General features: G+C 45.6%; 1 protein-coding gene across 2 annotated transcripts in view; it reads left to right on the top strand.

Annotated features, from left to right (window-relative positions):
* The first annotated feature begins 6,729 nt into the window (after positions 1–6,729).
* Positions 6,730–14,415, top strand: part of LOC136647670 (cytochrome P450 2J2-like) — a 29,159-nt gene continuing 21,473 nt past the window's right edge. For both annotated transcript variants that reach the window (XM_066623346.1, XM_066623345.1), the window contains exons 1-2: positions 6,730–7,389; positions 10,485–10,647. In XM_066623346.1, coding sequence (XP_066479443.1) covers positions 7,189–7,389; positions 10,485–10,647 — 364 coding nt within the window. In that variant the 5' untranslated portion in view covers positions 6,730–7,188. The remainder of the gene's footprint in view (positions 7,390–10,484; positions 10,648–14,415) is intronic.

Below are 14,415 nucleotides of genomic sequence, written 5' to 3' on the forward strand. Positions count from 1 at the left end.
ATACATAGTGATTTGTGTGGACCATTTCAGGTTCCATCTATAGGCAAAAACAGGTACTTATTAACCTTTATAGATGATTATTCTAGATATTGTATGATTTACTTACTTAAAGAGAAGTGAGACACATGAGGCAATTAAGAAATATGTGGCAGTTGTGACTAATAGATTTGGAAGGAAACCTCAGAGTTTGCAGACAGATCAAGGTGGTGAGTATTTCTCACACCTTACACAGAATTATTTAGAAGAGCAGGGAATTGTACATAGATATACAGTGGCCTACACACCTGAACAGAATGGAATTGCAGAACGCAAGAATAGATCTTTGTTAGATATGGTAAGATGTATGCTTATAGATGCAAAATTACCATATCAATTTTGGGGAGAAGCAGTAAATACAGCTACATATATACAGAATCGTCTGCCCACCAAGGGAGCAGCAGATGGTAAAACCCCATATGAGTTGTGGTATGGTAAACCACCAAGTATAGAACATCTCAGAGTGTTTGGGTGTAAGGTTCTTTCTCATATTCCGAAGGAAAAGCACTCTAAACTAGATCCTAAGACTGAAGAAGGTATTTTTGTTGGCTCTTCTGAAAACTCTAAAGGTTATTGTGTTATGGATTTGAATATAAGTCGCGTGACAGTAAGACGAATTCCGAGAACCTTTATTGGCATACAGTAACAGTAAGACATGTATTACATTTTATTGAGGATGAGAAAGTAGATAAAAGTCAAACCTTTTTTGATGACCTGGCAGAACCGGATGAGAAGTTTATACTTGTTCCAGCTTATCAAAGTAATACATCTAGATCTTTGGATTTAACCCCAATGGTTAGTGTAGAATCAGAAGGGGAAGTTATACAGGAATTAGATCCAGAAGCCAGTACATCAATAAAAGAAGAAGAATTGCCAGGATTAGATGATGTCTTGGTGGAAGATCAAGTCATCACACAACAACCTAGAAGATCACTTCGAGAAAATAAAAGTGTACCACCTGTCCGGTTAACTTATTTTGCAAGATTGGTGTCGGAGTGTGACCCAGAATCATGGGAACAAGTTGAAAGAATGCCTATGGATGAAGCAAAGAAGTGGAAAGATGCAGCTCAAGAAGAGATGGAGGCGTTGCATAAGAATGGAACATGGACTTTAACTCACTTGCCTCCTGGCAAGAGGGTAATAGGTTGCAAATGGGTTTTTAAGTCTAAACAGGGTGTAAAAGGGAAGGTGTAATGCTACAAGGCTAGGTTAGTTGCTAAAGGCTACTCACAGAAATATGGTGAGGATTATGATCAAACTTTTGCACCTGTTGTGAAATATACAACTATACGGATGCTTTTAAGTGTCGCTGCATCTAAAGGATTGCGTGTCAGGCATTTGGATGTAAAAACTGCCTTTTTGCATGGAGAAATAACAGAGCAAATATTTATGAAATAGCCACCTGGTTTTATAGATCAAAAGAGTCCAGATTTAGTGTGTAAGCTCCATAAAGGGTTGTATGGATTGAAACAAGCTGCAAAAGCTTGGCATGAAAAACTTTACCAAATGCTGACACAACATAATTTTAAGCAGGGACAGGCAGATCCATCTTTGTATACAAGATATAGCAATGGTAAATGGATGTATCTTTTGGTCTATGTTGATGATTTATTATTGATTTATGAGGATGAAAAGGATTATAAAGATATTGTATTTCAATTGAATAGGGAAGTAGAAATTAAAGAATTGGGGAATACAGCCTTTTATCTTGGCATCCAGATTGAGAAGGATGAGGAGGGAAGTTACTTTCTTAGTCAAAAACCAAAAATTCTAGATTTAATAGAATCTTTGGGACTTGAAGATGCTTATTCAGTTGTTACACCTATGGAAAGTGATTTCTTTAAGCAAGGAAAGGCTGAACCTTTGCCCAGTAATGATAAGTATAGAGAAGCTGTGGGTAAATTATTTATTTATCAACCACAACTAGACCAGACATTGCTAATGCAGTGGGAATTTTGAGCAGAAGAACGCACTCTCCCACACAGTTAGATTGGATTGGCATTCAAAGGGTTGTGAAATATTTGAAAGGAACATTGGATTTTAAGTTAAAGCTTCTAGCTAGAGATAGCCCAAAGTTGGTAGTATATACAGACTCTGATTGGGCAGAAGATCCTTCAGATCACAAGTCAACTAGTGGACACTTGTTTATGTATGGTGATGGAGCAGTGAGTTGAGGAAATAAAAAACAAACAATTGTTGCCTTATCTACTACAGAAGCTGAATTGGTTTGGTCTGCGGCATGTAGGGAGGCAACATGGCTTTGTAAATTACTGAATGATATGGGAATGCAGGAAATAATTCCTGTGCAAGTTAAAGAGGATAATCAAGGCTGTATAAAACTGATGCAATCAGAAGGATATAATGCGAGAAAAAAACATATAGATGTAAAGTATTATCATGTATGTGATTTGGTTATGCAGGGTATTATTAAGATCAATTATTGTCCTAAACAAATGATGATAGCTGATTTATTGACAAAACCATTACCAAGAGATAGGTTTCAGAAATTACAAGCAGAAATGAATCTTTTAGATTCACTTACTCAGTGTTGAAAAGGGGTGTTGGGGAATAACACTGAGTAGTGGTTATCAGTTGAGTATCTGGTTCTTTAAAATTGAAATTGTGTGTGGTCCCTTTAATGGTATTTCTGAAGGGTGTGTCCCCTTGCTGATTCCTTCTTATGTATATATAGCTTCTTGTTTGCTGACCTTTACAGAACAGGAGAGTGTATTTTAATCTCTGTTTTAAACTGTTTTTTTTATTATACTTACGTGCATCCAGGGGCAGCTTTTTAGGGCTCCTGGTCTTCCAGTTTTAAGAATCTTGATGCGAGAAAATATTTGTATAAGTCTGCATCAGATTGTGAGTAAACTGCCTTTGGTCTTAACTTTTTGGATCTGAGCTTTTGTGCCTTGGTTTGCAAGCAGCTTGGGTAGAAGACTTTAAGAGTTTTTGCCTGAACCAACACATCACCCCCCAGCGCGCATCACACACACACACACACACACACACACACACACACACACACACACACACACACACACACACACACACACACACACCCAGCGCATCACCTGGTGCCCGCACCCCCTAGCAACACCACTGATTACAATATATTCTGTAGTAATAAAACTAATTCTGTAATGGCCCAATCCTTACCACTGGGCTCTGCTGGCACAACGTGTGTTCCACCAGTGGTGCCAGCAGGATCCAGGCAGAAGTGCCAGGGATCCAGCCAAAAGCCATGCAATGATGTTACTCTCTGGTACCTCTGGTGAGAATGATGAGGCCACCAGTGAAGTTGCTGGTGCCCTGCAGGCAGGCCAAGGCCTTTGTCCACCAGCATGAGATGAGTTGGGCTGGGGGCAGGCCAGAGTGGGAAGGATGGGGGAGGGAATGAGAGGATAGGGAGTGTTTCTGGTTGGTAAGGAAGAAGGTACTGGGGCAGGGAAGAGGCAGGAGGGGTGGATCTTGTGGGAATGGTCAACTCTGGACCTTCTCCCCTTTGTTTCAAACTTCCTTGCCCCTGTCCTCTCCTTGGACATATGCCACTGAAAGATGTAGCGCATGAATGAGGCAACCCATTGCACTCATGAGCCTGCCAGAAAGTAAGTAGAAAATATTTCTACTTATCCTTTGCAGGCTGTCTGAGTGCCCCCCCCCCCATGGGATGCAGCACATGCCTTTTTGGCTCCTGTGCATCAGTGCTGTTGTTGGGGAATAGGATTAAAGGATTATGATTTATAACTGATGTGGTGTAGCGGCTGAGCTGCAAATTGGGACTTTCCCAATTTGAATCCCACCTCTGCCATGAATTCACTAAATGGTCATTGGCAAGTCACTCCATGCTGAGCCAGCATCAGACAAAGTACAGGGGACCAGCACCCAGAGCTCCAGGCAAGCGCTGAGCTGTGGATCACTAACTCTGGGCAGCACTCCAGGGTTGAGGGAGGGAAGATGTGCAAACGAGGGAGGGGGCAGAGATGGCAGCAGACTCTCCCACCATATCCTAACCCCACTCCTAGCCTGGGAGACCCAGCATGGGTCTCCTCAAACCTGCAGCCACTCAATAGTAGATGCAGATCTGAGGATACCCATTGGGGCCCCCAGGGTAAGGGAGCATAAGTGGTAAGGGAGCATAAGTCCCTGATTAGCCCTGGCACTGCTTCCCAGCCCCATGGGAAGCAGCAGTCGCCATTTTGGCACAGCTGCAGCCCTGGATGCTAGGAAGCTTTGGCTTGGGCTGTGAATCTCCTGCCAATCAGTGACACTGATCAGTTACTTCTGATTTTATTATTGTGAGAGCAGTTCCAAGAGTGGCGTAGCTAACCAAGTTGCTACCCTGTGCAAAAAAAATTATGTAGTCCCCCCGCTGTGGGAATGACATCAAATTTAATGAATTAAATTGGGTCTTTTTATTTGTTAAAGTGAGTGAGAAATGTTGGCTAATATTTTAAACTAGCAAGCACTTGTTGAAAGTACTTGTTCAACTTTTACAGCACAATCTAGTCATGTCTACTCAGAAGTAAGTCCCATTGTGTTTAGTGGGGCTTACTCCCTGGTAAGTGAGGCAAGGTAGGATTGCAGCCTTACACAGGTGACAATCATAAGAGCCAGCAACTGACCTTGTGGAAGTGGAACTGAGGAATTATGTGAATACAGGATGAGGCGGAGCTCAGTGCTCCTGCTGCAACCTTTCTCCCACGCTGCTTTGCCTTTCGTGCTATGCTCTTCAGGGTCCTGCGCATGCGCAGGTAACCCAGCACAGTCAGCCAACTCAGAGCCCAATCCTCTGCATGTCTACTTGGAAGCAAACCCAGTCTAGTCAATGGGGCTTACTCCCAGGAAAGTGTGGTAGGATTGCAGCCTTGCAGCCCAATCCTCTGAATGTCTCCATTATAGTTAATGGGGCTTACTCCCAGGAAAGTGTAGTAGGATTGCAGCCTTGGAGCCCAATTATCTGCATGACTACTCAGAAGCAAGGCCATTATGGTTAATGGGGTTTACTCCCAGAATAGTGTGGATAGGGTTGCAGCCTCAGAGCCCAATCTCTTACAGGAGCAAGCCCTACTGGCTTAGATTGCCAAAACAGTCGGGCTGCTGCAGCCTTGCCAGGAGGAGAGAAGAGGCTCAGGAGGTGGACAAATAGAGAGAGGACCTGTGGGGAGCAGAGGAGAGTAGGAGGCTTGGGGGGGGGAGCCATGAGCTGCTAACATAAGAACATAAGAACAGCCCCACTGGATCAGGCCATAGGCCCATCTAGTCCAGCTTCCTGTATCTCACAGCGGCCCACCAAATGCCCCAGGGAGCACACCAGATAACAAGAGACCTCATCCTGGTGCTCTCCCCTACATCTGGCATTCTGACTTAACCCATTCCTAAAATCAGGAGGTTGCGCATACACATCATGGCTTGTACCCCATAATGGATTTTCCCTCCAGAAACTCGTCCAATCCCCTTTTAAAGGCGTCTAGGCTAGACGCCATCACCACATCCTGTGGCAAGGAGTTCCACAGACCGACCACGCGCTGAGTAAAGAAATATTTTCTTTTGTCTGTCCTAACCCGCCCAACACTCAATTTTAGTGGATGTCCCCTGGTTCTGGTATTATGTGAGAGTGTAAAGAGCATCTCCCTATCCACTCTGTCCATCCCCTGCATAATTTTGTATGTCTCAATCATGTCCCCCCTCAAGCGTCTCTTTTCTAGGCTGAAGAGGCCCAAACGCCGTAGCCTTTCCTCATAAGGAAGGTGCCCCAGCCCCGTAATCATCTTAGTCGCTCTCTTTTGCACCTTTTCAATTTCCACTATGTCTTTTTTGAGATGCGGCGACCAGAACTGGACACAATACTCCAGGTGTGGCCTTACCATCGATTTGTACAACGGCATTATAATACTAACCGTTTTGTTCTCAATACCCTTCCTAATGATCCCAAGCATAGAATTGGCCTTCTTCACTGCCGCCGCACATTGGGTCGACACTTTCATCGACCTGTCCACCACCACCCCAAGATCTCTCTCCTGATCTGTCACAGACAGCTCAGAACCCATCAGCCTATATCTAAAGTTTTGATTTTTTGCCCCAATGTGCATGACTTTACACTTACTGACATTGAAGCGTATCTGCCATTTTGCTGCCCATTCTGCCAGTCTGGAGAGATCCTTCTGGAGCTCCTCACAATCACTTCTGGTCTTTACCACTCGGAAAAGTTTGGTGTCATCTGCAAACTTAGCCACTTCACTGCTCAACCCTGTCTCCAGGTCATTTATGAAGAGGTTGAAAAGCACCGGTCCCAGGACAGATCCTTGGGGCACACCGCTTTTCACCTCTCTCCATTGTGCTAGTCCCGCTGCACAAGGGGAACCCCCTCCTCAGTCCAGGCTGGACTCCACAAGGGTCTCTGGGGGCTTTGCCTGCTTGCCTAGCAGCGGCTCCACTCACACACGCACCCCCTGCCCTGACCAGCATCGGAGAGCCCCCGCTCTCCTCACAAGCACTCACTCACTCACTCCTTCCTCCCTCTCCAAACACAGGCAGGCACCCTCCGTCCTCTGCTCCCCACGTGTCCTCCCTCTTGTCATTTAAGGCCAATAGGACTTCAGGGAGCAGCATGGTGAGCAGGTCAGGCGGAGGGAGGGAGGGAGGATGGGTGAAAGAAAGAAAGGTGCGCATGTGCCTGACGAGGACAGAGTTCCCCTCCTCTCAACACTACTCTATGCGCGAAGAGTGTTGGTCCAAACCTGTATCTGTTGCAAATGCAACACTCTCCCACCTAATCAGAGGCAAACTTCTCAGTGAGTAGGAAATGTAGCGTTTTCAAGAAGACTGTTCCAAAACCCTCCTGACAAGGGGTTCCCTTTGAAAACAGGAGGGCAACATTCTGATCCAGAGCACGACCTTTCTCTCTCTTGCTTAGATTTACCAAAAAAGGGAAATCCTCTTTTTATTTAGCAGTGCAGCCTTCACTTTGTTTATGGGTGTGACCAGCCTGCAAACTTTGCTCCCGTTTCCTGCGTCATCAGTTAGCAGCAGCCTGGATGACTACAACAGTTTCACAGAAAGCAAAAGCTGGCTGCTCTCGCTGCTTAGAAACATTTCCTCTTCAGCGACAGCAGTCGGGTCTATCTAGGCAAGGTAGGGCAGGAGTCCGAGATGCTGCTGCAGTTGCTGTCTGCACTCTGGGAGTCCCTGCCTTGGTCGGAGGTTCTGCTCTTCTTGGCTTCATTTCTTCTCATTGCTGACTGCTTGAAAAGGAGACGACCCAAAGACTTTCCTCCGGGGCCTGTGTCCCTTCCTGTTCTGGGCACCATCTTCCACGTGGATCCCAAGAAACCTCATCTCTCTGCACTGAAGGTAAGGTGGTGGAAAGGGACATTCTGAGCAGACAAGACCCTGCCCCCATCCTTGGGTTGAACACCAGAGCTTGCCCTATAAAGGATGCTTGGAAATTTTCCTTCCCTCCCCACCCCAGAAATGTTGCTCACAGGCTAGAAGTGGTATTTGAAATAAATAGAAAGTGTGTTCCTTGGAACTAATGTAGCATCCTTTGTCAGAATGCAACTTGGGGAACAAGGAGCCATACAGCCTAGCTCTGCTTGCCCCAAGGAGATGCCTGTGTCCACTCACAACCATGAGTGCCTGGCAATTTTGCCAGTTTTCCCTTCAACAGTTCATGTCCAATGAGCAAGTTTCTCACACCCAGTCAGCAAGCACACACACTCTGTCTGGAGTAAAAATCTGTTTATCAAGATGAAGAAATTTAGTACATCAGGAGCATTGCCACTCCCTACCAAGGCAGCAAGTTATACAAGGACATGTTCAGGGAAACAGTAAATACCACTACAGCTAAACATAATAGAGCTAGCTAGTCTACTCTACTTAAAGTTCTACCCTAAATTACCAAGTTTACTAGTCAGTCCATTTCAGTGTCTAAAGCAGCGATTTTCAACCACTGTGCTGTGGCACACTAGCGTGCCACGAGTAGTCCACAGGTGTGCCACAGGAATTTGGGGGAAGATCATTTATTAGTAGGGCCAATGGGGATGTGAGCCCTCCACTGGCAGCATGGTGTGCCTTGTCAATTGTCAAAAACCTGATGGTGTGTCTTGAAAATTTTAGTGCCTTGTCAGTGTGCCAGAAGCTGAAAAAGGTTGAAAATCACTGGTCTAAAGAGAGAGAGCCTTTGGCAGCAGCCATCTGAAGGCAAAGCAAACCTCAATGAGGGCTAGCTGATTTTTATAGCCATCTCCTCTTGGACCCCACAAGGGAACTGAACCAATCCATGTTCTTATCAAATTTACTGACCCATGTCACCCCATTTGACCAGCACCCAATCAGCTTCATCCCATATTCCACACGGAGTTGGCTCTTCACCAAATTGGACGTATCTGGGAACGTCATTCTCACCCAGTTGTTATCTCCTCTTTCCAAGGCCAGAGTGACTTAGGCCAAAATCCTAACCAACTTTCCAGTTCTGACATAGCTGTGCCAATGGAGCATGTGCCGCATCTTGCAGTTGGGGGACAGTCACAGAGACCTCCTCAGGGTAAGGGAATGTTTGTTCTGTTACCTCTGAGCTGCGTTGCCCTTACCTTGGTACTGGAAAGTTGGTTAGGATTGCACCCCTTAGCTCTTTCACACTTCTGCCCTGCCTTTCTTTGTTTCAAAGTTTAACCCTTCCTTTTTTATCTACACAGGAACGAGAACTCTGCCTAACCATAAAAATGTTGTAAAGGGAAACAGGCAAAGATGTAATAGAGCCATGTCAAATGGTACAGTTTTCTGATGTTAAGAGCAAAGCATATATGATGATTCAGTTTTTCCAGCAGCATCTTTAATTTATCAAGCTGTAGTGGGAATGCGGAAGATTGTCCCTGAAGAGATAGCGTATGATGTCAGCAGTCACCCCTAGTTTTGATAGGTCTGGGAAGTATAGAGTTAAAACCAGAACTTTGGCTTGCAGTGGGTGTGGTTCACAGCTATAACCTAGCAGAGATAAAGACAACCTTGGGAATATAGGTGAAAGAATCATTGCTAGATGGTGTGTTTATGGTTGCCATAACTCAGAAACTGATACTAGTGGAGATTGATGGAGACTGGCTACCTTGCTCAGAAGGTGTTGAGAACTGAGGAGTTGCTGGTGTGGTGGGAGAGACTGTGGACTGAGACTCGTACTGACTGAGTACTATTGAAAGGAAGAACTCTGTAGCCTGAGCTGGTGAGCTACCTGCTGATTGCCATTGCATGGGTGGTGGGGTTCAGCAATGCTTGGCACATAACTAAGATCGGCTACCTTTTGGATGCGGGAAGCTGCTTAGCCTACAGGGGGCATATGGTTTCTTATGAATGGAAGGGGGCACTATCATCCATCATTCTTATCTAAAATAATATTTAATATCTAAATAATGTCCCTCACCTTTGTGACAATCCTGTTTCCAACTATAGCCAGGCTAAGTTCTTTAGGGAAGCCCACCAGCCCTCCAGGGCCACAAGCCAGTCATGAAGGTAAAAGCCTTCTACCATTGTTTGTGGCTATAATTTGGTATCCAGAGGCACAGGGTTTCTAAATATTAATGGAGGCTCCAGGGTGTTTGAGAGACCACCTACTTCTGTATAAACTGGCTCATCCAGATCGTTGTATAAATATAAACGTTTCTAATATACTTTCAGATATTAGAAAAGTTTCTGTTTATACGATGATCTGGATGAGCCAGCTTATGCAGAAGTAGATGGTCTCTCAAATACCCTGGAGCCTCCATTAAAATTTAGAGATTAAGTTTTAAACAATTAAGTTTTGGGGAGCTGGGAAAGGAGGTGGCAGCATTCTTCCGGTTTGTTGTTATGGTTTTTCTTTAGCCCATGGATCTGATGGCCTTTTGATGAGAGGATGGGTTCTGGAAAGCAAAACGACTGGCAGAATACCCTTTTCCTTTGGGAAATTCTACCGCTCAGCTAGTTTGCTGACCACACAGAGGAGCAGATGCAGTTAAACTTTCCAACGAAATACTTTACTTACAGTTTCTACAATTGTTTACATATTTGAGGTACTAAAGACTTCTACTATTTATGGAACAGTGTAGCTGTTCTTTTTATGTGGGTGTGAGGGGAGGCCTTTCAGCAATGGCTGCCCACTTTCAAGGACAGAGCTCAGGAGTCTCCGTAGTGCTCTGTCATTGATCAGGGTACAAGAGGTAGGAGGGCAAATACGGAAAGTTGCACGAAGGTGCACACAGCTTACAGGCACCATAGAGAGCAGATAAGGGATCTCAGTTGTCTGGACAATACACTGTCCCCCGGAGTCCTGCAGGTGGCAATGCACCCATACTCTAGCAGTATCAACCTACGTAGGTTCCTTTTCTCCATTTTACAGGCATATTAGAAGCACTCAACAAACAAACAAATATGTAATTTAATAATTTCATTGGTGTTGTTTCCCCTTCTCCTACCAGATTGCAGAGAAATATGGCAAAGTCTTCAGCATGCAGCTTGGAACACAGTGGATGGTGGTGGTGAACGGACTGCCTTTGATGAAAGAAGTTCTTGTCCACCAGGGTGATAACTTCCTCGATCGTCCACCATTTCCTCTCCTGAATGAGATAACTGGGACATTCGGTGAGTGCTTTTTGTTTTGTTCAATTGCTTATGCTCCTCAAGTTTGAAAGGAAAATGTTTTTGATTATTTCACAGAAAGGGTCTGTCCTGAGAGATATGTATGGTCGTTTTTGCATTTCCTATCCTTGTAAACTAAATGTAAAGAATGACATGGATCTGAACATATATCATAGAGGTACATTTGTCCCTGAATTTGGATTAGCGGTGCCTCGTACTTCTGTTCTTCTCCAAAGTTGACAAACTCAAATTTACTACTGTGTAAAACTGTCTATAGTTAGCTGCTTGTAATGATGCAATAACACTCAAGTGGTACATTGCACTAACAAAGGCAACTACCAGGTTCTGTCTAATGACTAACTAGACATTAATGCAAAGGTATAAACGGTCCTTTGTTTTCCATTTAATCTAAATATTGCACTGGAGGAGACCAAAATGGTGCCAAAGCTCTTCATAGCCCAAAGTCAATTCTGCAGGACTGGGGTGGGGCAGCAGAATGAATGCAGGATAGAAACTGAGGTCCAGAAAGTGTGTAAGATTCACTGCAGACTTTTTGTAGGCTTCGTGATGACCCTTCTTCCAGCCACTGTGTTCATAATTCTGGTATCTGATCTGCATTCCCGGCAGGAGTGCAGATCCAGAAGCTGTATTCCTAGCTCTGGGACAATGCAAAGTTAAGACCTTTCCCCCATTTTTAAGTATAAAATCTTAGAATTTTTTTTTCTTCCTTTCAGGTATATACAGTAATTCTGATATAGGCCAAGGGCCATAAAAACTTTGCTAAAATACAACCACCACATTAATTATTATTATTATTATTATTATTATTATTATTATTATTATTATTATTATTATTATTATTAACAACAGTATTTATATACCGTGGAGGCCTTAAGTTGAGGCCTTTGCTCAACTTTCAACAAAAGTTCACAAAGCGGTTTACAGAGAAAAATCAAATAACTATTGTCTCCGTGTCCCAAAAGGGCTCACAATCTAAATGATGCAAAACACTAGCAGACAGCCACTAGAAAAGACACTATCAAACAAATCTATTAATCGGTACAAATCAGTGAACTTGGACCCCAATCCTGTGGTCTTGAGTGCCTGCAGTAGAAGTGTACCTCCAGTGTTGGGTGTGGCAAACGTGCTGTAAAGGGTCTTGGATGAAGCAGATTATCTGAAACCCTTTCAATCTGGTTTCAGGCTAGGCTTTGGGATGGAAACTGGCTTTGTGAATAACCTACACCGGAGACTGGAGGAATGCATCTCTGTTAATTTTGCTGGACTTCTCAATGGCTTTCATCACCATTAACCATGGTGTCCTTCTGGGCCAATTGGCCGAGTTGGGGGCACCATTTTGTAGTGATACTTGGCAGATGGGTCCCAGATGGTGGTGCTGGGGATACCTGTTCAACACCCTGACCTTTGAGGTGCAGGGTGCCACAGGGTTCATTCCTGTCCTTCATGCTATTTAACATCTACATGAAGCAGTTGGGAGGGGTCATTCAGGGATTTGGAGTGGGGTGCCATCAGTATGCTGATGACACCCAGCTCTTTCTCTCCTTTCCACCTGGTTCCAGGATGGCTGTTGAGGTCCTGGAGCACTGCCTGGAGGCAGTGAGGATCTGGATGAGGGATAACAAGCTGAAATTAAATCGGAACAAGACAGAGGTTCTCCAGGTCCTGAAATCCTTGATGTAGGTGCTAGAGTATTCTCCTATGCTGAATGGGGTTGTAGTGCCACTGGAGGAGCAGGTCCTCAGCTTGGGGGTTCACCTGGACTTGTAGCTGTTCTTGGATTCCCAGGTGGCAGCTGTGGTCAGGGAGGCCTTTGCTGAACTTCGGCTGGTGCACCAGCTGCGACCATACTTCGTGCAGACCTGGCTATGGTGCTCCATAGCACAGTGGCATCACAGTTAGATTACTGTAATGCACTCTACATGGGGCTGCCCTTGAAGACAGTTTGGGAACTGCAATTACTGCAGAATGCGGCAGCCCAAGTAGACAATGGAGGTAGGTGGTTTGACTCTGTCGGCTGCTTCTGTAATGGGCTGCACTGGCTGCCAATTCATTTCTGGGTCCAATTCAAGGTGCTGGTTTGTCCTTTAAAGCACTATACGACTTGGGACCGGGATCCAACTACTTCCGTATAATCCAGTTCATCTTCTCAGTTCATTAGAGAAGGCTTTTTTACAAGTGCCATCACCTAGGGTGGTGTGTGGGGTGGCACAAAATAGGGCCTTCTCAGTAGTGGAACCAACTTTTTGGAATTCCCTCCCTCTTGAGTTATGAACTGCTTCCTCCTTAGACACCTTCCAGCAAGACCTGAAGACTTATTTATTCAGACAAGCCTTCTGAGTCTTGGCTTTTTAAGCCTTGGCTTTTTAAGCCTGGCTTTTACAGGCTTGTTCTTTTTTTTAGGTGTTGCTGTTGCTCTTCTTGTTTGTAATTATGTTTTATGTTTTTTAAGGTTTGTTTTAATATTTTAATGGATTTTTACAATGGTTTTTTTTTACTTTTTCTGCACCTGCCCTTTTGTAAGCCACTTTGGGTCCCCTTGGGGAAAAAGGCAGGATACAAACGGCATAAATAAAGCATATTTGTGGCACATGGTGAGGAGGGAGCGCTGGTGCTGGGCTTAAGCCATGTTGTGAAGCCACTGACAGAAATCGCACCGCCGGGTGGCGGAGTGGCTTCTTGGGGTAGGGGGAGGGGAGGATTGGGTCTGGGAGGGGGTGTGATTGACAAATGAGGCCTCTGCTGGATCCTATGCTCTGTGTTAGGCTTGCGAGTCTGACACGGAGCTTCTCCAGCTTGCGTCAGCAAAATAGCAGACTTGAGTAGCCCCATTGCAGGGCCTGTACAGTTACCCAGGGTAAGGGGATGAAAATCCCATTCCCCTGAGGAGGCCTCAGGCGCTCCCTCCCCCAGCCCCCTTGGTTCCAGTGGCGACCATTGGGCATCACATCTAGTTGCTTCAGTATCCCAGTGTAACACTTGCATATATTTCAAGAGATGAAGGAGCAGTGAAACACAAACCTTTAGCCATCATTGTTTGCAGGATTGCTCTCACTTATGGCACTAAATACCTTTAATGGAGACCTATGTTTTTTACATTAAAAATCATCATGGATATTTGGTGGTGGTGGTGTTAGCCACTCTGTCATAGCAGTGGGTGGAATATTTTTCAAAATTCTCCCAGCTTTACTTATTACTCAATTTTCCCCCAAGCCTTATCCCTCTGTCGGGGTTCCCCTCCTCCCACAGGTCCCCAACTTACCCAGGGAGAAGACTTCTGGGCCAGAGGATCAGGGAGGAAGCCAGTGGAACATGGGGCCACCTCCCTATACGCTGCCTGGGCACTCCTGTGGGCAGCAAAGCGCAGCAGAGGAACACTGCGTGCTGAACCCCCCGCTTCCCCCTCTGCCTTGGAGTAGGGAGGGGGGAGACGAGACACAGGTCATTCGGCTGCTGGGCAGCCGCCCCTCCCCCGCCTTGGGAGAGAAGGGGAGCACTCCCTCGCCCAGCCAGCTGGGGCCTGCCTTGCCGGGCAGGGCACCTGGCTGTGACATCGGGAGCCCACAGCTGGACCTCCTGACATCGTCTACAGAGCTACAGGACCCAGGTGGGCAGGGCCAACCCACCCCCCAAAGGCAGAGACCAGAGCAGAGGCAGCAGCCTTCCCAGCCCTCTCAGGAGCAACCCTGGCAGCAACAGGTGAGAGGAGGTGGGAGGGAAACAGAGCTAGTCTGGGGAGGAGTGGTGGTAATC

Source organism: Tiliqua scincoides, chromosome 4 (genome assembly GCF_035046505.1).
Source record: "Tiliqua scincoides isolate rTilSci1 chromosome 4, rTilSci1.hap2, whole genome shotgun sequence".
Lineage (NCBI taxonomy): Eukaryota > Metazoa > Chordata > Lepidosauria > Squamata > Scincidae > Tiliqua > Tiliqua scincoides.